Source organism: Pelodiscus sinensis, chromosome 14 (assembly GCF_049634645.1).
Source record: "Pelodiscus sinensis isolate JC-2024 chromosome 14, ASM4963464v1, whole genome shotgun sequence".
Lineage (NCBI taxonomy): Eukaryota > Metazoa > Chordata > Testudines > Trionychidae > Pelodiscus > Pelodiscus sinensis.
The window spans coordinates 35,150,761-35,177,507 of NC_134724.1; the positions used below are offsets into that span (position 1 = coordinate 35,150,761).

General features: G+C 56.4%; 1 protein-coding gene and 1 long non-coding RNA gene across 4 annotated transcripts in view; one reads left to right on the plus strand and one right to left on the minus strand.

The window, feature by feature from the left end:
• The first annotated feature begins 2,233 nt into the window (after window positions 1-2,233).
• On the plus strand, window positions 2,234-5,757 carry LOC142818276 (uncharacterized). Its single transcript, XR_012895664.1, has 3 exons — window positions 2,234-2,358; window positions 4,219-4,326; window positions 5,350-5,757. It is a non-coding gene; the product is annotated as an uncharacterized LOC142818276 (long non-coding RNA).
• Window positions 5,758-19,733: 13,976 nt separating this feature from the next.
• The window catches only part of CSK (C-terminal Src kinase), a 63,755-nt gene continuing 56,741 nt past the window's right edge, over window positions 19,734-26,747 (minus strand). For all 3 annotated transcript variants that reach the window (XM_075897427.1, XM_075897428.1, XM_075897426.1), the window contains exons 6-13: window positions 25,233-25,326; window positions 25,084-25,149; window positions 24,549-24,648; window positions 24,266-24,356; window positions 23,673-23,746; window positions 22,526-22,721; window positions 21,953-22,039; window positions 19,734-20,910 (exon numbers count right to left, since the gene is read on the minus strand). In XM_075897427.1, the coding sequence (XP_075753542.1) occupies window positions 20,728-20,910; window positions 21,953-22,039; window positions 22,526-22,721; window positions 23,673-23,746; window positions 24,266-24,356; window positions 24,549-24,648; window positions 25,084-25,149; window positions 25,233-25,326 (891 nt within the window). In that variant the 3' untranslated portion in view covers window positions 19,734-20,727. The remainder of the gene's footprint in view (window positions 20,911-21,952; window positions 22,040-22,525; window positions 22,722-23,672; window positions 23,747-24,265; window positions 24,357-24,548; window positions 24,649-25,083; window positions 25,150-25,232; window positions 25,327-26,747) is intronic.

Here is a 26,747-nt window from a genome sequence, read left to right on the forward strand (position 1 = left end):
CTCTCCGAGACGCCCTGTGCCCCCCCCACAGAACCAGACCCAGCCTGACTTTCCGAGACGCCCTGTGCCCCCCCCACAGAACCAGACCCAGCCTGACTCTCCGAGACGCCCTGTGCCCCTCCCACAGAACCAGACCCAGCCGGACTCTCCGAGACGCCCTGTGCCCCTCCCACAGAACCAGACCCAGCCGGACTCTCCGAGACGCCCTGTGCCCCCCCCCCCAGTACCAGACCCAGCCTGACTCTCCGAGACGCCCTGTGCCCCTCCCACAGAACCAGACCCAGCCTGACTCTCCAAGACGCCCTGTGCCCCCCCCACAGAACCAGACCCAGCCGGACTCTCCGAGACGCCCTGTGCCCCTCCCACAGAACCAGACCCAGCCGGACTCTCCGAGACGCCCTGTGCCCCCCCCACAGAACCAGACCCAGCCTGACTCTCCAAGACGCCCTGTGCCCCCCCACAGAACCAGACCCAGCCTGACTCTCTGACACACCATATGCCCTTCCCCACAGAACCAGACCCGGCCCGACTCCGAGACGCCCTGTGCCCCCCCCCGCTCAGAACCAGACCTGGCCCGACTCCGAGACGCCCTGTGCCCCCCCCACAGAACCAGACCCGGCCCGACTCTCCGAGATGCCCTGTGCCCCCCCCACAGAACCAGACCCGGCCCGACTCTCCGAGATGCCCTGTGCCCCCCCCCACAGAACCAGACCCGGCCCGACTCTCCGAGATGCCCTGTGCCCCCCCCCCACAGAACCAGACCCGGCCCGACTCTCCGAGATGCCCTGTGCCCCCCCCCCCACAGAACCAGACCCGGCCCGACTCTCCGAGATGCCCTGTGCCCCCCCCCCCACAGAACCAGACCCGGCCCGACTCTCCGAGATGCCCTGTGCCTCCCCCACAGAACCAGACCCGGCCCGACTCTCCGAGATGCCCTGTGCCCCCCCCACAGAACCAGACCCGGCCCGACTCCGAGACGCCCTGTGCCTCCCCCACAGAACCAGACCCGGCCCGACTCTCCGAGACGCCCTGTGCCCCCCCCGCTCAGAACCAGACCCGGCCTGACTCCGAGATGCCCTGTGCCTCCCCCACACAGAACCAGACCCGGCCCGACTCCGAGATGCCCTGTGCCCCCCCCCCCCGCTCAGAACCAGACCCGGCCCGACTCTGAGACACCCTGTGCCCCCCCCGCACAGAACCAGACCCGGCCCGACTCCGAGAGGCCCTGTGCCCCCCCCCAGAACCAAACCCGGCCCAACTCTGAGGCCCTGTGCTCGCCCTAGCTCAGTCTACTTATAATCCAGCCCGATTTCCCTCCCCCCGACAGCGCCTTCCGAGGCTGAACTCTGCTCCGCGCCGCTGGTGCGGCAGGCAGGAGAGAAGAGCTCCAGGCCACAGAATATTTGTTTAACACTGAATAATTCTCCCTGGCGGAGGGGAACTATTTTAAACCTGCCGAGCGCCGGGTGAGAACAGGCTCCGAACGCCGGGCGCCCCAGGCCCACTCCCCGAAGGAGACAGGCCGAGCCGCTAAAACCTCGGCCTCAGCCGCCCGGCCACGGCCCCCGTTCTGAGCGAGGAGCCGCCGGGCGAGAGGAGCGGGAGGGCTGAGGGGGGTGGGCTCGGCCTGGATTCTCCCCGTGCAGTGTCAGGTGCGCGGTTCCCAAGGGGCCACCGCTCGGAGGCGACAGAGAAGGGGGAACGGGCCTGGACTCAGACACCGGGCCCAGGCCCTAGCGACCGTCACTGGGGCCCTGGCGACCGTGTTGCACTGGTGCAGCGGAGATGCGCCGAGGGGCTTGGGCCTTTCCCAAAGGCCTTCTGAGACCGCTATCTCGGAGCAGGCAAGGGCAGCCGCTCCAAGGGCCTCCCTTTGGAAGGGACCCTGGTCATGTGCAGGGGCAACTGGCAGTACCTGTGGGGCAGAGGGGGCACAGGCAGGGACATGTGGGGGCACCCCACTTAGCAGTTCAATTACTGGCGGTGCACCTCCCACGTGCTACCAGGGTCACCTGTGGCCGAGTGACTGGGTGCAGAGCCCTGGTAACGGGTCCCCAAGAGAAGACCCCTGGGTCTTGTAGCACTATCAAAAGGCAGCTGATGTTCTCAGGATCTCCGCCCTGCGGAGCAGAGGCAGCCAGTGGAGCGGGTTCCATTCACAGCAGCACTGGCACCCACTGCAAAATCAGGATGTCAAACCTGCGACCTGCTTAAATGCCCGTTAACCATTTAACCAGGACCAGCCAGCATGGTTGTGGGATTCCACCACCCAGCCCCCAAGGCCCTCCACAGCTGGGGCTGCTCTGAGCTGGAGTGGCTGGCCACCGCCAGAGCGCACCACCAAGGGCCGGTTCACTGGTAAGCCTCCTGCTTTCTAGTCCGTTTAACATCTCTTCTTTGCGTGAGCAGGAAGGCACGAGCACACGGAGACCTCGTATGCAGACAGCTGCAGAAGTTCCATGGAGACATCTCTGCTCTGTGGTCCCTGTTGTTCTAGACTGGCTCCAGTGACCCCGTTTCCACAAGTACCAACCCCTCGTCCCACCCATTCCACTGCAATCAGCTAGCTCAGAATGGCAGCGCCTCCCTAGGCTCTGAAGTCAGCCTTTTGGGCTTGCTTAGTCTGCAGAAGCGAAGAGTGAGGGGGGATTTGATAGCAGCCTGCAACTTCCTGAAGGGAGGTTCCAAAGAGGATGGAGAGAGGCTGTTCTCAGTGGTGACAGATGGCAGAACAAGGAGCAATGGGCTCAAATTACAGTGGAGGAGGTTTAGGTTGGATATTAGGAAAAACTATTTCCCTAAGCAGGTGGAGAAGCACTGGGATGGGTTCCCTAGGGAGGGGGTGGAATCTCCATGCCTAGAGGTTTTTAAGTCCCGGCTTGGCAAAGCCCTGGCTGGGTTGATTTAGTTGGGATTGGTCCTGCCTTGGGCAGGGGGCTGGACTTGATGTCCTTCTGAGGTCTCTGGGGGATTCTATGATCTCAGTCACCTGATGGCCCTTGCAAAACCGGAGCCAATTGGCTGGCTGCTGGGAGGTACTGAGCAGTAGTCCTGACCATGGGGTTTCCTCAGGGAGCACTTTCATAGAATCATAGAGCTGGAAGAGCCCTCAGAAGGACATCAAGTCCAGCCCCCTGCTCTAGGCAGGACCAATCCCATCTAAATCAACCCGGCCAGGGCTTTGTCAAGCCGGGACTTAAACATCTCTAGGGATGGAGACTCCACTACTTCCCTAGGGAACCCATTCCAGTGCTTCCCCACCCTCCTAGTGAAATAGTTTTTCCTAATTTCCAACCTGGACCTCTCCCACCAAAACTTGAGACCTTTGCTCCTTGTTCTGCCATCTGTCACTACTGAGAACAGTCTCTCTCCATCCTCTTTGGAACCTCCCTTCAGGAAGTTGAAGGCTGCTATCAAATCCCCCCTCACTCTTCGCTTCTGCAGCCTAAACAAACCCAAATCCCTTAGTCTCTCCTCATAGGTCATGTGCTCCAGCCCCCTAATCATTTTGGTTGCCCTCTGCTGGACCCTCTCCAATGCATCCACATCCTTTTTGTAGTGGGGGGCCCAGAACTGGACACAGTACTCCAGATGTGGCCTCACCAAAGCCGAATAAAGGGGAATAATCACATCTCTGGATCTGCTGGCAATGCTCCTCTTAATGCACCCTAATTTGCCATTAGCCTCCAAGGCACACTGTTGACTCATATCCAGCTTCTCATCCACTGTAACCCCCAGGTCCTTTTCTGCAGAACTGCTACTTAGCCATTCAGTCCCCAGCCTGTAACAATGCTTGGGATTCTTCCCCGTGGGTGCTCCAGGCCTGAAGTATTATACTTTCTGATCATCTGAATGTATCAGAGTTAGATATTGGAGACGTGCTTACTGCCCATTGGGATGCAGTTTCATTCCGTGTGAAGTTGCCCTTTCGTCTCAGGGTAGGTCGCCTACAGCTATGCTCACGCAGGGAAACAAACCCCAGTGCATGCACACAGCAGTCTCATAACCACACAAAAACCTGCTGCCAGCTTGCTTTCAGGTCCCAGCCACCACACTGAAAACACCTGCAGGAGAGAACCAGGCCTTCGGGACTGGACCTCAAAGCGGAAACACAGTGGCTAGACCCCCTCCTTAACTAAGCAGCAGCTATTGCATTGTATTTACATTTATTGCAGCATTAAGCACTTACTTTGAACTGTCATTTCCTCTCGTCACCAGATTAGAATTAAGCGATAATAACCTTCAGAATAAACTGGCTCCGGAGAGGATAAACATCCAGGCCACAGGCAGAGTGGTTTATCCATATGACAATGGGATTGTCACCAGGTAAGGCACCGTGGCGGTGTTCTTACCACTACTACATTACACGGGCTTCAGTGTGTATCTTTTCCTTCCATGGGAAGCACTGTGGGGAGCGGAGCAGCGCCAGATTAAGGCATAAATTAAAGCTACAGTTTACAGCCTCCCAAGGGGCCACTAAAAAATAAAAACCGACTCTGTTTTGCCAAAATTGGCTGATAAATAAAGGAGATACGGGGGGGAAAAGAGTCTCTCTGAATAGAGACACCAATTGTTCAAAAATGACAAAAATATACACACATCTGGAGACACAAATACACTTACCCTTCACGAATTATTCATTGTTGACAGGTGGGAGGCCAGGGCCGAGAAAAAACTCTCAGTAATTGCACTTGTAAAATTAGTCTTCCTACAAATACGCTCTCAGTCTCCTAAAGGCGCATGTTGAGGGCAAGCGGCTATGGGTAGAAATCTGTCGGTGCCTGCCTAGCGTATTGCGATCTAAGAAATTAAATTTACATTCAAATCCAAAAGAAAAGAAAAATTATCTCACTGCCGATAAAATGGTGAAAAATGTGAGATCATAGAATCCTAGGGCTGGAAGAGACCTCAGGAGTCAAGGCCAGCCCCCTGCCCAAAGCAGGACCAACCCCATCTAAATCAACCTAGCTAGGTCTCTGTCAAACTGGGAGTAAAAATCTTTAGGGATGGAGATTCCACCACCTCCATAGGGAACCCATCCCAGCGCTTCCCCACCCTCCTAAGGAAATCGTTTTTCCTAATATCCAACCTAGACCTCTCCCACTGCAACTTGAGACCATTGCTCCTTGTTCTGTCATCTGTCACTACTGAGAACAGCAAAAGCGACGAGGAGTCCTGTGGCACCTTATAGACTAACCGAAGTGTAGGAGCATAGTGTATGCTCCTACACTTCAGCTAGTCTATAAGGTGCCACAGGACTCCTCGTCGCTTTTGCAGATTCAGACTAACACGGCTACCCCTCTAATACTGAGAACAGCCTCTCTCCATCCTCTTTGGAACCCCCTTCAGCTAGCGGGAGAGGACGGAGTTGTGAAGCCATCCTGCCACGCTCATACTCACACGGGACTCGCCCACGGAGGGACGTCATGCATCGTGTCCCCCTGAGCTGGGAAGAGCCAGAGCGCTGCCATTGTTTGTTTACAGCCCGGCACACTCAGGCATGCCTTTGCTTCTGTACTCTGTCATGTCTCATGTGTGTGTTCTTCTTTTGATGGATCCCTACGGGCAATAGGGTATTTTAGTGCACACGCCGCTTTCTGTTTCATGCGCTGTTCCTGCTTCACATGATTGCATTTATTGGGGATCGTCTTACAGACTTGGGTCGAGTTGATCTTGAGAAGGGTAAATCTGCGATTGCTTCCCTCCCTCTCTTGACTTTCACTTCACTGTAGTTTCATAGGATGGCAAAAGAAAACTCCCAACCACTCCTTGTTTCGTAGCAAAAATCGAAGCAGAATAAACACTTGTAAATATATGGTCTGTCTCAGCCGGATAAACTTTGTATTTCCCTAACAATTTTTTTTCTTCTTATGAAAACAAAGAGAAATTTCTTTATTTGTGGTGTTGAAAAAATGACAGAACCTCTTGTTTTGCAGGGAGCATGTCAAGTTTCAGTGTTGAGATATTCAGTGTCCTTTCTGTGAAAAGAGTAGTTACTAGTTTTGATGGTTACGGGGCCTCTCAGGTTATGTCTACACTGCAGGTTTTTTTTTTTTTTTTGCAGAAGAGGATATGCAAATGGTGCACTCATTTGCATATCTCCCTCTGATTATTTTTGCGGAAGAGGTTTTGCCGATAAAAAAAACCCATGAGATTAGCCAAGCGCCCATAGCCGGCAGCATGTGTTTTTACTGATGGTGCACATTTTCCCATACTGCCGTGCGCATAAAATTTATTCTGCACACTGGTGGAAAAAAATTAGAGGGACCATTGGTTTGACAGCCACAGGGCTAGTAGTCCACAGCTGGGCAGAGAGCTAATGCAGAACGGGCTGTGAAATGGCTATCCACTTCCGTGACAGACTTTGACGTTTTTGGTGGGCAAAAAAGGGCAGCCCTGGGGATGAAAATCAAACCCTTGAGGATGGAGGGGTGGAGGGTGGAGGGGTTTTGACTTGGCACTGTTTTGCCACAGGAATGGTTTGGCATTTCCAAACTGAAATATCCCCCTGGCGCCCCCAGCCCGTGAGGAGCCAGGCAGGTTTCCAGCAGCATCTCTGAAATTAACATGGTCTCACTGTCCGTTTCAAGCAGAATGAAACTGGCATTTTCTGATAGGAAAGCGGTTCCCTTGGGGAACGCCCCACCAGCTGGAATCTTTAACCGCTGCACGGAAGACCATAGCAACGCAAAAGACTCAGCCCTCCGGGGCACTGACCTCCTGCTCCTCGAAGGGGTCCAGGGAGCCAGCAGACACAGCCCAGGGGAGCTCTGCCTGGATGTGTGATTGAAGGGAGGAGCTACACCAGGTGACTCCCTGAGACCATGGACTGGCCGTGGGTATTTAGGGTGGGGAGAAGTGCAGCCAGCGCCCGAGGAGACGGCTCTCGGGGAGCTGGAGAAGGGGCTGCATTCAGGTGCCCCAGGATCTGCCTCATGGTGCAAAGGGGCCGGGGCCAGGGCCAGGGAGGGGAATGAATGCCAACTACACACCCGAGCTCACGGCTCCTTGGAGCCACCAGCTAATATCCCTAGTGGCCGTGGACCCAGGATGCTGCACTGACTGGCCCATTGGGACGCCGCACCCGCCCTGTAAGAGGTCTCACCACATGGGCTGGGTGTGGGACCCATTGGGGAGGAGTACGGGGGCCAACAGCTGTTTGCTGGGCACCGCTCAGAGGGCAAAGGGAGAGATTGCTGGATACTGAGGTTCAGGCTTGGGGCACAGACGCTGCCTGGAAGCCAGACCCTAAGTTTTGGGCTGGGCTTGCTTACGGAGGGGATGACGTGGGCTCAGTTTGTGTCTACTTCTGACCAGGGTCTGGGGTCACCATTAGATAAAGCAAGTCCCAGGCAGGAAGTCCCCAGACTTGGCCCGATTGCTGGCTCCACAGTCATGCAAGATCCCAGGATTTGCTACCACTGGGTAAAGAACCAATGACAACGGGGCCTGATGGGGCTTTGAGTGACACAGAAGCACCCCGCCCACCTCAGGGTGCCACACCAACCACAGTTACCTTCCCACGCCTGGCACTAGGCATGGGATCTGCCCCTGCGGAAGAGAGCAGATGAAGCTGCCGAGTGTCCCCTTAGGAAGCCACCGAGGGGGATAAAGAGGAGGGAGGGTGAAAAACCCACCAGCCACCAGCTCTCCCCTCGTGCCCCAGGTCGGGCACCACGTGCAGCGAGTGCCCTTTCGAGCACAGCTGGGCTGTTCCTCCCTTTGCACCCGGACCGCCCGCTCTCTTCTCTGGGGCACAGGGCCCGAGATTGCTCCTTGACTTGTTTTGGCTGCTGATTTCTCCGCTGGCCACTACATCGCCGCACCGCTCCCTCCGCGCCCCACCCCCAGCTCTTCTCTTGCTTTGTGACTGGTTCCAGCTCCCACTCTGCTGGTGCAGGCTGCCCGTATGGTGCACAGCAAAAATTCCCCCAAGCCCTGTGTCAGGGACAGGCTGCCACATGCAGGATCTTCGGCGAGGCTTCCCCCAGACCGGGACTCCCTGCCGAGCCCGACGCAGCCAGCAGGTAGGTGCATAGGGAACAAGACAAGCCCAGGCCATCGTCCGTAAGGGAGACGGAAAAAGAGGCAGGAGTCCCCTCCTTGGAAGTTACTGAACTCACTTCATAAGGGGAAAAACCTTACGAGTTCAGGGCGGTTTGACTCTGGGGTGAGACAGGCCGTCGTGCAGAGACATGCCCGCAGGCCGCCGTGCGGAGTCATGCACGTGGTGCCTCTGCATTTCCAAGCCTCACCCCGACCCAGCAGCCCGCACTCACTAACAGCCGCAGGCACCATGTACTTCGGAGTCCTTAGGCCAGTCTCTAGCAGTGTATCTCGCTTCCCATCCTCAAAGACCCTGATGGACTAACCTTCACAGCACCCTGAGGTGGGATGTGGGGATGCCTGCGCAGCCCTCTTTCAGCGGGGAGAAGCTGAAGCATGGAGAGGTGAAAGCCTCCCTCTTCAGAGAGCTTCAGGCTCCTAACTTCCACTGAAATCAATAGGCATTAGGAGCCTAAATCCCTTGGCAGATCTGGGGCTAAATGACTTGACCAAGGCTATCCAGTGAGTCGGTGACAGAGCTGGTGTTAGACCTCAGGAGCTACTTACCCTCCAGCCCCCCAGCCACAAGTGGCAGAGCTCGGACAGAACTGGGTGGGCATCCGTGCAGGAAAGCAGGGTCCATGAGCCAGGCGGGGCACACGGTGGGAGAGCAAACGAACCAGAAAAGACAGTCATTTGGTTGTAAGTGATGTTCTTTGAGACGTGTGGCTCACGTCCATTGCACAGGGGGAGATTGCAAGCAGGACCCCTGGCAGAGTGTAGGACTTCAAGGTGGTGCTGACTAGCACAGTTCTGCCCAACCCAGCATCAGCTCTGGCCTGCTGGGCGCTGGCGTAGTGAGACATGAACATGCGAACTGGAGACCACATTGTGCCACTACAGATCTCGTGGATTGGCCCATGCGCCAAGAAGGTCAACGACGCAGCTTGAGCCCTAGTCGAGTGAGCTCGGATGATGGCGGGGGGTGGGGGGGAGGGAAGGGGAGACCCTCGCAAGCCTGTAGCAGGTCTGGATATAGGTGATCCAGTGCGAAAGCCGCCGAGCAGCTGCTGGCCGGTCCTTTGCTCTATCAGCAGTGGCCTCAAAGAGCAGTATCACTGTGCGGAAAGGCTTGGTCTGCTCCAGGCAGAACGCCAAGACATCCGCCGGGAGAGCCAGTGTGTCATCCTTGGGTGAGCATCCTCAGAACTTGCCGCCTTGTTTGGGATGCGTCAAGCCCAACCGGGCAGGACTAACTGTGCCAGTGCTTGTAGCCCTTGCTCTTCTTGGCAGGGGGCTCCTGGTGCGGCTGGCTACCGGATTGGGCAAGGGCTTGAACCGCGGGAAGATACAACCCCAGGGTCTTACACCTTGTGCTGGAGTCCGGCAGCCTGTGTAACTTGGAATCGGTCTGTTCAGCAAAAAGGGCACAGCTGGCCCCTGGGAGGTCCCGGAGAGACCACTGAGCCTCCGAGGACAGACCGGAGAGGAGCAGGCAGAAGCCCGATGCCCTGAAATGGCCAATGCTGCTGAGTGAGCAGCCAAATCTGCCGCATCAGAAGCTGTCTGGGGAGCCACTTTGGCGGCCGCTGATCCCCCTTCCAGCAGAGCTTTGAACTCCTCCCTGGAGTCCTCCCAGAGCACCTCCACAAACTTAAGTCATGGGATCGTAGCCACCAAGCCCTCGTTGGCCATTAGCCACCCACATATATAGACTGGCAGGGGAACAAACCTTTTGGCCAAATAAGTCCAGTCTCTTGGAGTTTGTGTCCTTAGGCGCTGCGCCTGCCTCTTTTTCTGGTTGACAGCTGCCGCCACGAGGGAGTTTGGGGGCAGAGTGGGGGTAGAGGTAATCATGGTCCCTCACCGGGATAAAATACTTCCTCATCCCTTTTGGAGATGGGCAGGAGGGAAGAGGGGTTCTGCCACAGGGCCGTGATCTGTCAAACACCTTCATGCAAGGGCAGGATCACCAGGTGCTGGGGAGCTCAATACGTCCCTAGCCCGGAGAGGACGGGGCGCTCTGCAGTAGCAGAGTTCAGGCCCTGTCTGGCCTCACACCAGCCAGGCAAACCAGCTTCTCTCTCCCTCAAGCGATAAAACCAAAAGGGCTAGGCCGGAGCGAGGCCTACAGACTAGATGGGCGCACAGGCCTTCGGCAGGGCTCGCTGGCTGCCAGGAGCCCAGGGACGCCTCAGCCAGTGGGGAAACTTTGGTCTCATAAGCAGGAGGCAGCTCTTGAGCCAGCGAGAGGCCCAGTGGTTACACTCCTATCCCTTCCTATCTCCTCGCGGCCCTCCAAAGGGCAGGGACCAGCCGCCAGCAGCAGCCCTGCCCAGACAGCGTTTGTCTTGTGTCTGAAGCATGTCAAATTTCTAGGTGGGTCAGCTGTGTCCCTTTTCCCATCACAAATGCACGTTGCATCGCACCCTGCATTCCAGAGAAAGGTGCAAGGAGACAAGCTAAAACCCGACCAAGCCGCAGGAGAGCAGGATGAGACAAAGCTGCAAAAATCCAGGCACGATGGTCGGCTCTCGCCACCCTCTGCAGCCCAAGCTGTGTGCTGGAGAGCAGCAAGGGCCACTTGGTCGGGAATTTTCCAGCTCAACGTTTTTTCCGTCACCAATAGCCAAACGAAACCCGCTGGGGAGAAAGGAGGGATGAAGCCACAGCTCCCCTTCAAATACGGGGTCTTTGGGGGGGGGGCAGGAATCTTCCAGATGTTGGGGTATCCTCTCGCACTGAAGTTCTCTCTTCGGGGGAGGGAACTCCAGTCAGTAGGAAAAGAGAGGAGTTAGTAATGGGAGATTTGATCATTAGAAATGCCAGCTAGGTTTGCGATGACCGGGAGGATCGTATGGTGACTTGCCTGCCTGGTGCGAAGGTTGTGGATCTCTCGAGGCATCTAGATAGACTTATGCGTAGTTCTGGGGAGGAGCTGGTGGTTGTGGTACACGCAGGTACCAATGACATAGGGAAGGGTAGCAGAGACGTCCTGGAGGCCAAATTTAGGCTGCTAGGAAAGAGACAGAAATCCAGTTCTATGCACAAGGCCAGGTAGGCAGGCAAAGCTTCAGAGTCTCAATGCGTGGATGAGACGATGGTGTAGGGAAGAGGAGTTTAGCTTTATAAGGAACCAGGGAAACTTTTGGGATTGGGGAGCCTATACAGGAAGGATGGGCTCCACCTAAACCATAGTGGATCCACACTGCTGGCACTTAACATTAAAAAGGTCACAGAGCAGTTTTTAAATTAAGAGATGGGGGAAAGCTGATTGGTGCAGAGGAGCACGTGGATCAGACAGAGACATCTCTTAGAGGAGAGTCTACGGATAGAGATTCTCTAGCTTTTAGTCAGGAGAAGAGGCTGGAGGAGGATAATGTGTGGGCCAGATCAGACGAAAAACATTCACATAAAGAATCTGACACACCAGAAAAGGACAGACAAAAACAGTGACAAGTTTTTAAAATGCTTGTACACAAATGCTAGAAGTCTAAATAAAGAGGGTATGTCTACAGTACAGCACTAATTCGAACTAAGCTAATTCGAACTAACGCATCCAGACTAAAAAACTAGTTCGAATTAGTGTTTTGCTAATTCGAACTAGCATGTCCACATTAAGTGGACCCTGAAGCGGGGTTAAGGATGGCCGGAAGCAGTGCCGGCAGGGCATCAGAGGAGGACTTAGAGCATGGAGATGCTGTCTCAGGCTAACCGAGGGCTGTGCTTAAAGGGACCCGACCTCCACCCCGGACAGACAGTTCTCAGGGGTGCCCCGCTTGCAAACCAGTCCTGGCTTGGAGTGCCCAGAGTACCCACACTGGGCACATCACAGCACTCGGCCATCAGACCGGCTGCACTTGCCGCAGGCTGCCATCTGGGGAGAGGGGGCAATTGGGGGGCTGCAGGAGAGCTTCCACCCCCAGAAGCCCGCAGAGCCACCCCAGTCGTCCCCATCGGGGGCTCGTACCCCATTCCTCCCTCACCTCCTTCCACTTACCCCTCCCTAGCCCCCCTTCCTGATGTACAAAATAAAGAAAACGTGTGGTCAAAAATAGAATCTCTCTTTATTGAACAAAACTGGGGGAGACTGGGAAAATGAGGTGGGCGAGGGGAAGAGAGAGGCTGGGAGAGGGGAGGGCAACTAAAATGATCAGAGGTTTGAAACAGGTCCCATATGAAGAGAGGCTAAAGAGACTGGGACTTCTCAGTTTAGAAAAGAGGAGACTGAGGGGGGATATGATAGAGGTCTATAAAAGCATGAGTGGGGTGGAGAGGGTGCATAAAGAAAAGTTCTTCATTAGTTCCCATAATAGAAGGACTAGAGGACACCAAAAGAAATGAATGGGTAGCAGGCTTCAAACTAGTAACAGAAAGTTGTTCTTCACAAAGCAAAGAGTCAACCTGTGGAACTCCTTGCTACAGGAGGCTGTGAAGGCTAGAACTAGAACAGAGTTTAAAGGGAAGTGAGATCAAGTCATGGAGGTTGGGTCCATGGAGTGCTATTAGCCAGGGGGTAGGAGTGGTGTCCCTGCCCAAAGCTTGTGGAAGGCTGGAGAGGGATGGCACGACACAAATGGCTTGGTCACTGTCTTCGGTCCATCCCCTCCAGGGTCCCTAGGGTTGGCTGCTGTCGGCAGACAGGCTACTGGGCTAGATGGACCTTTGGTCTGACCCAGTACGGCCATTCTAAGCTCAGGGTCGGGGGTCTCAGTGGACCACCTTGATTTTCATGCAAACCTGCTCCTGGGTGGCCAGGCTGGCAGCTCTCCTGCCCTAGACGGCCACTTTCCTGTGCCTAGTGCGGAGGTCGTGGATGAGGTCCACGATGTCTGCACTGGACCAGGCGGGTGCCCACCTCTTGCGGTCCTGGGCAAACTCCCGGGAGCTGCCAGCCTGGTCCCGAGAAGAGGGAGAGGGCTGGGGGGCATCGGGTGGCTGGCTCGAGCCGTGCCAGGTGCAGGGTCTGCTGGCTGGGTGCTGGCAGGCTTGCACGTGGCACGGGCACCGTAGCCAGCCCGTGCCCCTTTAAGGGGTCCGGGGCCGGGAGGGGGGCAATAGAGTTTCCCTGGTGTTGGCCAGAGTGGCCAACAGGGAAAGCTGGCGAGGGCTAGGCTCCCACTAGTTCGAATTAAGGGGCTACACAGCCCTTAATTCGAACTAGTAAGTTCGAACTAGGCTTAGTCCTCGTAGAATGAGGTTTACCTAGTTCGAACTAAGTGCTCCGCTAGTTCGAATTAAGTTCGAACTAGCAGAGTGCTAGTATAGCGCCTATCAAAGTTAATTCGAACTAACATCTGTTAGTTCGAATTAACTTTGTAATGTAGACATACCCTCAGATGGGTGAATCAGAGTGTCTCATGTTAAAGGAGGATACTGATATAATAGGCACCACAGAAACCTGGTGGAGTGAGGACAATCAATGGGACACAATCATTCCGGGGTACAAAATATATCGGAAGGACAGAACAGGTCGTGCGGGTGGGGGGAGTGGCACTATATGTGAAAGAAAATTTAGAATCAAATGAAGTAAAAATCTTAAATGAATCAACATGTTCCATTGAATCGCTATGGATAGTAATTCCCTGCTCTAATAAGAATATAGCAGTAGGGATCTATTATCGACCAGCTGACCAGGACAGTAATAGTGACTATGAAATGCTAAGGGAGATTATAGAGAGGCTATCAAAATAAAGAACTCAATAATAGTGAGGAATTTCAACTATCCCCATATTGACTGGGTACACGTCACCTCAGGACGAGATGAAGACACAAAATTTCTTGATATCTTAAATGACTGCTTCGTGGAGCAGCTGGTACAGGAACCCACAAGGGGAGAGGCAATTCTCAATTTAGTCCTGAGTGGGGTGCAGGATCTGGTCCAAGAGGTAACTATACCAGGACCGCTTGGGAATAGTGACCATAATATAATAACATTTAACATTCCTGTGGGGGGAAGAACACCTCAGCAGCCCAACACTGTGGTATTTAATTTCAAAAAGGGGAACTATGCAACAATGAGGAGGTTAGTTAAACAGAAATTAAAAGGTACAGTGACTAAAGTAAAATCCCTGCAAGCTGCATGGACACTTCTCCAAGACACCATAATAGAGGCCCAACTTAAATGTATACCCCAAATTAAAAAACACAGTAGAAGAACTAAAAAAGGGCCACCGTGGTTTAACAACCACGTAAAAAAAGCAATGGCAGATAAAGTCATTGTGGAGAAACTAAATGAATTCTTTGCTTCAGTCTTCACGGCTGAGGATGTTAGGGAGATTCCCAAACCTGACCCATCCTTTGTAGGTGACAAATCTGAGGACTTGTCACAGATTGAAGTGTCATTTGAGGAGTCTTAGGAATTAACTGGTAAACTTAACAGTAACAAGTCACCGGGACCAGATGGCATTCACCCAAGAGTTCTAAAAGAACTCAAATGGGAAATTGTGGAACTATTAACCATGGTTTGTAACCTAACCTTTAAATCAGCTTCTATACCCAATGACTAGAAGATAGCTAACGTAACGCTGTCATGTTATTGAATTTTAAAGATCACTGCTACACCCATGGGGGGTAGCTGCCCCAAAAGTCTATACAAAGGGGGCCGTGGGAGCTGTCACGTGAAAGCTTATGTTCTGCTGATTCTGTATATGCTATTCATGTACTTGTATAATATCTGTATGTGGTGTTACAAATGTGTACTCTGTGTTGATGCTGGAAAATACTCTGAGAGCAATAGGCAAAGAATGTTCAGCTAGTGGCTATGCTAATTAGCAAGGAGACAATGAATCTCTAGGTGCCAATACACACCTGAGGAATGTGACTGATACCTACAAGCCAGCCAGGACATAATGGCCGCCAGCACGTGAAACAGATAGGTCGCTCGACCATGTGACCTGCTCTGGCCAGGAGGATGCTAGGAGAGGTATAAAAGTGCCATGTGGTACCCTCCATTTTGTCTTCAGTTCAGCTCTTGATCCCAGATGCAGCCTTGCAGGGAACAACGAGCCGGAAAGAACCATGGACCCATCCTGACATAGGATGTACACCAGAGATTTTTAAGATAGCAGTTTACAACATCTCTGCTAAGAGCCTGTATTGAGAACTGGGGGATTCGATGCATGCAATGTACTCTCCTTAACAACCTTACCCTTGGCTCAGCATCGTCTTGTGGGTAAGATCCAGAGTGTAAATTGATTGGGACCTGTGGCTGGTTTCTTGGGATTGGAAGAACCGTTCTGGGTAGGAGAGATTGGGTTCTAAAACCCCTCACCTGTGTGCAGGCCAGGGGCTGGTTGGGGCACAGGAAGAGTTGGGATGTCAGAGGGGTTTTGCTCATGAGGCTTCTGGCTGGCTAGATAGGCAGCTGAAGCGTTTTGTGTGACTGGTTTGTAACCTGTCTGGAAGGTCTCCAGTCTGGAGCTGTAAGGAGCCCCGAGTTTTCAGCAATTCGAGTTTTGAGCAATTGAGAGGACACCCTCAGCTATGCCCAGACCCGGCCTGGTCTGTCACAAACACCAATATTTAAAAAGGGCTCTAGAGGTGTTCCCAGCAATTACAGATCGGTAAGTCGAATGTCAGTATCGGGCAAATTAGTCGAAACAATAGTAAAGAATAAAATTGTCAGACACATAGAAGAACATAATTTGTTGGGCAAAAGTCAACATGGTTTCTGTAAAGGGAAATCCTGTCTTACTAATCTATTAGAGTTCTTTGCAGAGGTCAACAAACATGTGAACAAGGGGGTTCCAGTAGATATAGTATACTTAGATTTCCAGAAAACCTTTGACAAGGTCCCACACCAAAAGCTCTTGTGTAAATTACATGGCCATGGGATAACAGGGAAGGACCTTTCTTGTATTGAGAACTGGTTAAAAGATAGGAAACAAAGGGTAGGACTAAATGGTAAATTTTCAGAATGGAGAGGGGTAACTAGTGGTGTCCCCCAAGGGTCAGTCCTAGGACCAACCTATTCAACATATTCATAAATGATCTGGAAAAAGGGGTAAACAGTGAGGTGGCAAAGCTTGCAGACAAAACTAAACTGCTCAAGGTAGTTAAGACCAAAGCAGACTGTGAAGAACTTCAAAAAGATCGCACCAAACTAAGTGACTGGGCAACAAAATGGCAAGTGAAATGTAATGTGGATAAATGTAAAGTAATGCACATTGGGAAAAATAACCCCAACTATACATATAATATGATGGGGGCTAATTTAGCTACAACTAATCAGGAAAGAGAACTTGGAGTTATCGTGGATAGTTCTCTGAAGTCCACGCGGTGTGCAGCGGCGGTCCAAAACGAAAACAGGATGTTAGGAATCATTAAAAAAGGGATAGAAAATAAGACGGAGAATATCTTATTGCCCTTATATAAATCCATGGTACACCCACATCTGGAATACTGCATACAGATGTGGTCTCATCTCAAAAAAGATATACTGGCATTAGAAAAGGTTCAGAGAAGGGCAACTAAAATGATGAGGGATTTGGAACGGGTCCCATATGAGGAGAGATTAAAGAGACTGGGATTTTTCAGCTTGGAAAAGAGGAGACTAAGGGGGGATATGATAGAGGTCTGTAAAATCACGAGTTGTGTGGAGAAAGTGAATGTACTTGTTCCCATAATATAAGAACTAGGAGCCATCAAATGAAACTAATGGGCAGCAGGTTTAAAACAAATAAAAGGAAGTTCTTCTTCACACAGTGCATAGTCAACCTGTGGAACTCCTTGCCTGAGGAGGCTGTGAAGGCTAGGACTATAACAGGGTTTAAAAGAGAACTAGATAAATTCATGGAGGTTAGGTCCATAAATGGCTCTTAGCCAGGATGGGTAAGGAACGGTGTCCCTAGCCTCTGTCAGAGGGGAGATGGATGGCAGGAGAGAGATCGCTTGATCATTACCTGTTTGATTCACTCTCTCTAGGACACCTGGCATTGGCCACTGTTGGCTGGATGAACCTTTGGTCTGACCCAGTCTGGCTGCTCTTATGAACCTGTTTTGAACTTGGGCTGTCTCACGTTGGCTTTTAACAACGCTGCGTTTGGGGCTTGTGGGGTCTGACGTTGATTTTGTCGGCGATACGACAAAAGGGTTTAACGAGATAAACGTCAGTATATCTTTTCTGAGATGAGACCACATCTGTATGCAGTATTCCAGATGTGGGTGTACCATGGATTTATATAAGGGCAAGATGGTGAGGCCGCATCTGGAGTATCGTGTCCAGTTCTGGGCCCCCCACTACAAAAAGGATGTGGACGCATTGGAGAGGGTCCAGCGGAGGGCAACCAAAATGATTAGACGGCTGGAGCATATGACTTATGAGGAGAGGCTGAGGGACTTGGGTCTGTTTAGTCTGCAGAAGCAAAGAGTGAGGGGGGATTTGATAGCAGCCTTCAACTTCCTGAAGGGGGTTCCAAAGAGGCTGTTCTCAGTAGTGATGGTTGGCAGAACAAGGAGCAATGGTCTCAAGTTGTGGTGGGAGAGGTCCAGGTTGGATATTAGGAAAAACTATTTCACTAGGAGGGTGGTGAAGCACTGGAATGGGTTCCCTAGGGAAGTAGTGGAGTCTCCATCCCTAGAGGTGTTTAAGTCCCGGCTTGACAAAACCCTGGCTGGGTTGATTTAGTTGGGATTGGTCCTGCCTAGGGCAGGAGGCTGGACTTGATGACCTTCTGAGGTCTCTTCCAGTTCTATGATTCTATGAATTAAAACCAAACTTTGCGGGTGATCAGAATCTGCCCGATTTTTCAGCCGGCAACGCTCTTTCAGCTGGCCTTGCCCCTCCCCTGCTGAACAAATGTCAGAATCTTGGCGGGACGAGAAAATCTTTCCTGACCTCCCGTAGCTGCTGTTCGCCCCATGCCGCTGCCCCAGGAAGCAGGCTCACAAGACTGTGCTGGGCTGGGGAGACCCACACACGCGATTCCTCAGCAAGGGGGAAGCTACAATTTCTGCAAAGGACTGAGCAAAACCAGCACACGGAACCGGCCTTTACCCACCCCCTTTTCTTGCACACGGGACTATGGGCTAGAGCTGCTAGAGGTGGGTTCAAACCCGCACGAGAATCTCGCAAACTCACATTAGAGAGGTGGGAAAAGCTGGCCAGAAACGGGCAACGCTGGTTTGAGGGGGCCGGTACCCCGGCCTCTGCAACAGGCGCTGCGGAGCCGGGGTTGGTGCACTTCTGCAGCTTCCAGCAGCTGCCCCCTTGGCCCTAAGTGCATCTAACCTACGCTCCGCATTGCACTTCTTGCTCACGCCCTGTAACCGACATGCACATTTACACCCCAGGCAGGGTTTAATTATGAGTCAGTAGGGCTCAGTGGCTAGGGCCCCATATTTTTTGATGGGGGCCACTCCAAGATTTTGGAAAGTGGGCAAGGGTTGCTCTTTTCTATGGAGGGGGGGTGCGGGATCTGGATGGAGGTTGGGTGCAGAAGGGCGCTTGGGGTAGGAGCTGCGGTGCAGGAGAGGGTGTGGGGTCTGAGAGGGAGGTTGGGTGGAGGGGGTTGTGATCTGGGGCAGGGGCTTAGGGTGCAGGGTCCAGGAGGGGTGGGTGGGTGTAGGGGAGGAGTCTGGCCTGGGGGAGGGGTATGGGAGGGAGTGCAGGGGCTGGGAGGGAGTTGTGCCCTGGGGGAGCAGAGGAGAGGGGTGCAAAGGGTTTGGATTGTGACCTGGGGCAGGGAGTTGGGAAGGACGGGGGAGGCCAAAGATAGGTTGTGGCTGGGAGGCGTCTCCTGGCCGGCAGCCCTGTAGGACCCCAAGTCAGCCCCAGGCTGCTCAAAATGGCTGGCTGCTCCCTGTGGCTCTTCACACGCTGCCCCCAACCCAGCAAAATCTGTGCCTGAGGGTCCCGGCGGGGTGACCTGTAAGCCAGATCCAACCTGTGGGCTGTATCTTGCCTGCCCCTGTACTAGTCTCAACTCTACCTATGTCCATGGTGCCCAAGGTCACCAGCTGTGGTCCTCGTGCGAGGAGCAGGCTGGAGTCGCTGCTTTTAGTGCAAAGAACACAGGCGTGTGCCTGGGGCTCCGTTTGCCCAGCCGTGAAATAGGGGTCAAGGCTCCACAGTATACTACTTCGCGAGCTGGGGTGAAGAGGGCAAGGTACAACGCTTCCCTGCACAGCCGACCCTTTACACACCTGCAGCATGTCCACTCTGGCTGTGCCAGGCGAGGCTCGGTTTGCACCCTTCTGACGAGGGAGGTGAATGGCTAATGGGAAAGGCCCCCCCCGCCCACCCTGCCGATCCCCCATTTCATGGGCTAACCGGTTAAACATTTCCTTTAATGGGTTAACGGATTAAACAGGGTTTTACATCCCTGCTCCTGACCCTACACAAATCAGAAGGGAAACTGGTCTGGCCTTGTCAGCCGGACTCAAGACACAGCCTTTCATACGACTGTAGTTGGGGTGTTGATGTCACCATAAAACTCCCCCCACTTTGCAAAGCTCAGAGTTCTACAGCTGAGAGGAATTCTTTAAGAGGCCGGGTTTAGCAGGCCTGCGTGCCCGTTACGGGAACGGATTGGACAAGCTAAGCCCATGGCGGCCAGTGCCCAGGGTGGTCACATACCAGACCCAGGGCTTGACTTTCTGCCAACGTCTTCTCCCGTAACCTGGCCTGTGGCAGAGATGCCGCCCTGAGCCGGGAGGCAGAGAAAGACACCGGAGCAGCAGGGGGGTGGTGTGTCCGTATGGAATGGTTTTATTACAGTTTAATCTCACAGTTGGCAGCATTACATGAGAATAAAGCACTGGACAGGACTAGAAAAGGCCTCTGGAGATGGCATGCAAAACACTGCAACAAGTTAAAGCGAAACAATTCAACCGCCCTCTCGGGTGCTCAGTTATTTCACCTGCTCAGCACGGGAGTTTCCTCTTCATCCCTGGGGGCCAATTTGCTTCTTGCTCTTTTTTTTTTTTCCTTTTTAAACCATTAAAAAAAACATGTTTTTCCAATGACAGTAAAAAATAAGAGATTCGTACTTTAGTAAAACCCCGGCGCTGGGCCGGGCCCTGGTTCCATGTGAAATCATACAAAATAACTCAGAAAAAAATAATCAAACCACCCCGAACTCAACTGACTTGGAAGTTTCTAAGCAATCGCAGGAACTGTGCGAGGAGCGGGGAATAACCCCCAACAATGGGACCCCCACCGCATTTATCCTCCTCCCCCGCCTGGCTCCCCCGCCTCGTGTGGCGTCCGGCAGTCCCCTCGATCCTGTGGGCTGGAGAAGTGGAGACATGATCCCAGGGAGAAACAGAAGGTGGGCGCGAGAAGGAGAAACTGTGGGGAAGGCTCGGGGGAAGCAGGGGAGGAGGTAACATGCCACTACAGTATTAGGGCTCCCTTCCCGGTTTGGTGGTCACGGGGTCCAGGCGATGGGGGTGGCCGCCTCCCTCGTGCGTCGCTACCGGGCCCAGGCGAAGGGGCTCGGGGAGGCGCGCCCGGCGGGCGGAAGGGGAGAGGGAGGCAGGCCAGGGCAGGGAGCTGCACCAGTCCAATGTCTCTCTCTAGGATCGATCCGGGGTGGAGTGTCTGAGCAGGTCCAGCAGCTCGCTCAGTCCTTCTCCCCTCCCCCGCCCGGCCCGCCCCACCCCCTTCCTGCGCAGGGGGGCGGGGCCGGAAGGAGTGGGGGGGGCGGGGGTGTCTCGAGGGAGCCCCGCCCCCCCGTCTCACAGGTAGAGCTCGTTGCCTTTGATATGCTCTAGCTGTTCCCGGAGCTGGAGGAAGGACGGCCGGATGCCGGGGTCCAGGTTCCAGCAATTTTTCATCACTTCGTAGACGACCTGGGGGCAGCCGTCGGGGGCGTCCATCTTGTAGCCCTTCTCCACGCGGGGAACGACGTCCTTCAGAGGCTGCGAGGGAGAGGGAAGCCGGGGAGGTGGCGCCTTAAACCCCTGCTGTCTGGGGTGCCCTCGATCACACCGGGGTACCCCCTGGGGAGCCCACCTCCCAGGATCAGGCCCCCAAGCACTAAGGCAGGGGTGGCCAACCCACCCAGCTATTCTCCCCCAAAAGTGCAGCTTGCGAAGCTGCTCCTGCGCCCCCCCCCATGGGCCCCGTCCCCAGTTCCCCTGTGCTCACTGGGGCGGCGATTAAATATGTGGCACCCAAGATGACGGGAGCCTGATACGGCCAAAAAGCCTAAGCTTGTTTCTTAAAGGGGCAGCCTCCTTTTTTTTTTTTGGCTCAACAATTCTGGTGCGGCTCTTTGCATTTTTTCCGCCGCTGTTTCGGCTCTCTGTTAAATTCACTTGGCGATCGGGCTCTATGCCCAAGGCTGGCCCTTCACAATGGGGCCCCAGCAGGGCCTCTTGGAACTCCCACCCCATAAATCCATCTCACTTCCAGCAAGCCGGGCCAGCCCGAAGCAGGGTGGGTCGCTGGGAGAAGGCTGCATGTCTCCCTGGAGGATGCGCCGTGAGTTCAGGGCCGAGCAGGTGGTGAGGCTGCGGTAGGAGCAGCCAGTTGAGTGGAGGCAGCTGGCAGCGTTGGTGGCAGTGAGGGGATGCATTCCGGGATCAGATTGAGCAGCAGGGAGGGGCAGAACGGGCAAGTTCCGAGGGGCTGGAAGCTGGACTTGGAGGGGGCGCAGGGCCAGGAAGGCGCTCTCAGCAGCCAATGAGGGGGGTCTCTATCCCCCCCAAACTCTGCACAGCTCCCAGCCTGGGAGAAAGGGGGAAGGGCTCATCCCTCTTTGGACCCCATGCCCAGCAATGCAGCATGTCCAGTAGGAGAGCCCTGCACTTCCAGAGGGACGGGCGCTGGGCTGCTCCAGCGAGCAGCATGAGGGAAAACCCAGAGCCTGCCCCCCAACCAGGCGCCCCCCAAGGTCAGAGCGGGGACAGCTCAAGCAACGAGGCCCAGGGAGGGAGGGGGGGAGGTCGCCTCACTTACAATTCTCGGATAAGGCACTCGCCCGAAGGAGTAGATTTCCCAGAGGAGGATCCCGAAGCTCCACACGTCCGATTTGGTGGAGAAATTCTGCAGGGGAGAGAGCCGGCCAGAGGGGTCATGCCTAGGGGCAGGGAGGGGCTGGCCAGCTGGGGGACCCAATCACGGCTGCCTGCACATGCTGGAGAGAGCGCCCCCTGCTGGGAGGAGAGGATAATCCAGGCTCCCCCTCCCCAGTTTCAGCAGCCAGCGGTTGCCCATTTATCTCCCCCTCGCAGCTCCCAGGCATCTGGGGGCCTCCTGCATAAGCTGGAGCAGCTTCCCCAAATCCACAGAGGAGGGGGGGTTAAGAGACTGAGCCCCCGTCTTCCTCCCTGGGCAGCAGCTTCCAGAAGGAGGGAGGAATATCTCCCTGGGGCCCCCGGTCCACGGACTCTGAGCTGCTCAGAGGCAGGACTGCTCTGCCCTCCCCAGCCCGGCACCCCCACAATCAGGTAAGCCCACGAGCCCCCCTCGTCACTAGGGAAGGGAGAATCTAGCCACATGGCTCGGGACCCTGCCCCGGCCCCCACTCACCTTTTCTCTAAGTGCTTCCGGTGCCGTCCACTTCACCGGGAGCTTCCCCGTGTCCTGCGTGGACGACGCCTCCTTCGTCAGCCCAAAGTCGCTGACCTTGGCGATGTTGTCCTCCGAGACCAGCACGTTCCGCGCCGCCAGGTCTCGGTGCACAAAGTTGTTGGCTTCCAGGTACTCCATGGCTTCACAGACGTCTCTGGGGGGCGGAGCGTGGCAGCGTTAGGAACCCAGTGGCGCTCAGGGCCCACGTAGAGTAGGGGTGTCCCACCCATGCTGGTGAGGCTGGAGGGACCCTTTGGGGATCAATCTGCCCCCACCACTCATTACATTCACAGCCTCCAAGAAGCCAGGCCACGCCAGCCACCAGGCCACCCTTGGGTCTGCCACTGACCCACAACTCAGCCCTGGAAACACACCAACCTGCTGCCAACACCCAGATGGCTAGTGCGGGGGAAGAGCTCCCCACGAGCAGCAGGCCCCAGGCTACATGGCCACGACACAAGCCGTCCTGCTGATGGAGGAGACGGGACGCAAGGGGGCTGTACTGACTCAGCGGGGCCTGATGGAGGACAGTGCCAGTGATGGTGAGAGTGGGGGCAGATCAGATTTTGGGGGCCGATCTGGGGTGCAAGGAAGGGCCAGTCATGCACAAGAGCCAGTCGGGAGGCACGGTTGGGATTCCTGGCACTCCTTTAAACCAAACAAAAGGGCGTTTTTCTTCACGCAGTGCACAGTCAACCTGTGGAACTCCTCGCCAGAGGATGTTGTGAAGGCTAGGAACTTTAACAGGGTTCAAAAAAGAGCTAGATAGGTTCATGGAGGTTAGGTCCATCAGTAGCCAGGACAGGTAGGAATGGTGTCACTAGCCTCTGTTTGTCTGGAAATGGGTGAGAGGAGAGGATCATGTGAGGATTATCTGTTCTGTGCCCTCCCTCTGGGACACCATGCTACTGGGTTCGCTGCGGGGCTGCAGGTCGCCGGACTCCTCTTGGAGGGCCACCGGGCGCTCGGGGCCCCTCGCAGGGGAGAGGGGATAAGCCGAGCGTGACGGTCCCCGCAGCTCGATGCGGAGGCTCGGGGCAGGCGGCGAGCGGGTGGCAGGTGAGACCCAGCGTGCTGGGACCCGGCGGCCCAGCCGCATACTTACAAGCAGAACTTGAGCAGGCAGTTGCCCCCTAGCACAGACCTCCCTCGGGATCGTAGGTAATCGACGAGGCTCCCCTGGGGAGAGAGCGAGCCACAGGGCCCGTCAGAGCCAGCCCGCCAACCCGCCCAAGCCACGCACAGCCCAACGCGACACCCTTCCATGGTGCCGGGGGAGCACAGGGCTCCCTGCTCTCGGTCGGTCCCCACAAGGCACCAGGGTGCTGAGTTACTGCAGGTGCCATGGGGGGGGGGTCACTCCCCCGCCCCCTAGCGGCGCCCCCACTGGGATGAAGGCCTCCTGCCACCTCCCTGTGTTGCCTGGGGTCTCAGCACTGGGTGGCGATGCCCGGAGGGGACCAACCCCAAGCCTAGCCCTGGGAGGCGCCCATGCCAGGGCCTCCCGTTTGTGCCCAACCACCAGGAACACCCCAGCTCCCTCCCCGCCCACGTGCCACGCAGGCCCCATCTCTCTGTGCCGACGCCATTCCCAGGCACTAGGAGGTGCCCGGGATCTGCCAGGAATCCCTGAAGCACCTTTCCCCGACGGGAGTGTCCGGCGGCACCTCGATCCCAGGCTGCCCCCGCAGGCCTCACCTTTGCCATGTACTCGGTGACAATATAGAGGCCGCTCTTCTCCTCCACGATCACCCCCAGCAGCTGGACCAGGTTGCTGTGCCGGAGCTGCCTGCAAAGCCGGGGGCGCGAGGTCAGAGCAGGGCCGGGCTGTGCCCCAGCGACAGCCGCCGGGCGAGTGGCGCTTCCCACGCACCCTCCATCACGCCGCGGGCGTCTCCTTCCGCCGGCTCCCCCCGCCCCACTGCCCTCGGCCCCCAATCCGCAGCCCCACGGGGAACCCATCCCCCCCACCGACACTCACGTCATCACCGAGGCCTCGGCCACAAAGGCCTGCGCGGTGGCATCGTGTTTAATGCACTTCACGGCGACCTTGTTGCCACGGTAATCGCCCAGCATCACGTCTGGGAGGAGGAGACACGGACTGAAGGCGCCTAAAGAATGTCACCGGCCCCCCCGTCCCGGGATCAGCCCCCCCCCCCGGCTGCTCCCTGCCCCGGCTGATTTCCTGGCTGGTTTGGGGTCCCGGCGCAGACCCAGGAGCCCCGAGTTCTAACCCTGGCCAGCCCGGAAGAGCTAAGCCAGGCTGCTGCGCTTGGGGGGATGGGGGGGGACTCGGAACCATCACGGCCCCCAGAGCCTCAGCTGGAGGGGCCGGGCGGGGCGAAGAGTTTGCAGCCGCCAGAGGCCGACTGGTTCCTGCTGCCCCCTGAGAGCATCACCCCTCAGGATGGGGGGAAGCCAGAGGGAGGCCTGGGTACAGCAGCAGGTGATTAGACCCCCCTCTAGGGAAGGGAGAGGGGACAGACCAGCCCCCCCCACCGCTGACCCCGACCCACCTCCAAACTCCCCTTTGCCGATGGTCTGCAGGAGCTTCAGGTCCTTCATGTTGAGGGCCCAGCCGCCTGCAAGGGAAGGGGGAGATGAGCAGGCAGCCTGCAGGGCCCCCCCGCCCGTCCCCGTCCCCCACTCCCAGTGAAACACTCACTCCTGGAGAACTCGTCCTGCGCCGCCACCGTCCCCTCCATGAGCTTGGGCTTGATGAGGCGCGTGCAGAGCCCGTCGGCGTCCGTGGTGTAATGCTGGGGGGGGGGGGGGGGGAGGGAGAGGGAAGGCAGGAGGTGAGAGCCCTGCCCAGGCCTGATCCCGGCTCCGCCACTGACCGGCTGGGTGGTCCCGGGCCCCTTCACCCACCCGATGCAGGTCGGGGGCAGCCGATACCCCAGGGCAGGTCTGGGGCTCTAGGGAGGAGCCCAACTACGGGGGTGGGGGAAGCCAACAGAACCAGCGAGACTTACAATCCCCCTTCCTATGTAAGGATGGGATGGCCAGGCACGCAAGTGGGGGGCTGGCAGAGCGCGCCATGGGGCGAATGCCCGACCTGCCTCCTAGCTCTAAAATCCAGACTGACAACGCGCCCCTCAGACCTGACCACCTGCTCCGCCAACGCCCCCCGCCCTGACCCATAGCCCTCCCCAGCCAACGCCCCCGCCCTGACCCATAGCCCCTCCCCAGCCAATGCCCCCGCCCTGACCCATAGCCCCTCCCCAGCCAACGCCCCCCGCCCTGACCCACAGCCCCTCCCCAGCCCAGCCAACGCCCCCCACCCTGGCCCACAGCCCCTCCCCAGCCCAGCCAACGGCCCCCGGCCCTGACCCACAGCCCCTCCCCAGCCCAGCCAACGCCCCCCACCCTGACCCATAGCCCCTCCCCAGCTCAGCCAACGCTCCCCGCCTGACCATAGCCCCTCCCAGCTCAGCCAACGCCCTCCGCCCTGACCCATAGCCCTCCCCAGCCAAAGCCCCCGCCTGACCCATAGCCCCAGCCCAGCCAACGCCCCCCGCCCTGACCCATAGCCCTCCCCAGCCAATGCCCCCGCCCTGACCCATAGCCCCAGCCCAGCCAACGCCCCCCGCCCTGACCCATAGCCCTCCCCAGCCAATGCCCCCGCCCTGACCCATAGCCCCAGCCCAGCCAACGCCCCCCACCCTGACCATAGCCCCTCCCCAGCCAACACCCCCCGCCCTGACCCATAGCCCTCCCCAGCCAACGCCCCCCGCCCTGACCCATAGCCCTCCCCAGCCAACGCTCCCCGCCCTGACCCATAGCCCCAGCCCCAGCCAACGCCCCCGCCCTGACCCATAGCCCTCCCCAGCCAACGCCCCCCGCCCTGACCATATCCCCTCCCCAGCCAACGCCCCCGCCCTGACCCATAGCCCCTCCCCAGCCCAGCCAACGCCCCCCCACCCTGACCCACAGCCCCTCCCCAGCCCAGCCAACGCCCCTCACCCTGACCCACGCCCCTCCCCAGCACAGCCAATGGTCCCGCCCTGACCCATAGCCCCTCCCCAGCTCAGCCAACACCCCCCCCGCCCTGACCCATAGCCCATCCCCAGCCCAGCCAACGCCCCCCCCGTCCTGACCCATAGCCCCTCCCCAGCCAACGCCCCCCGCCCTGACCCACAGCCCCTCCCCAGCCCAGCCAACGCCCCCCACCCTGGCC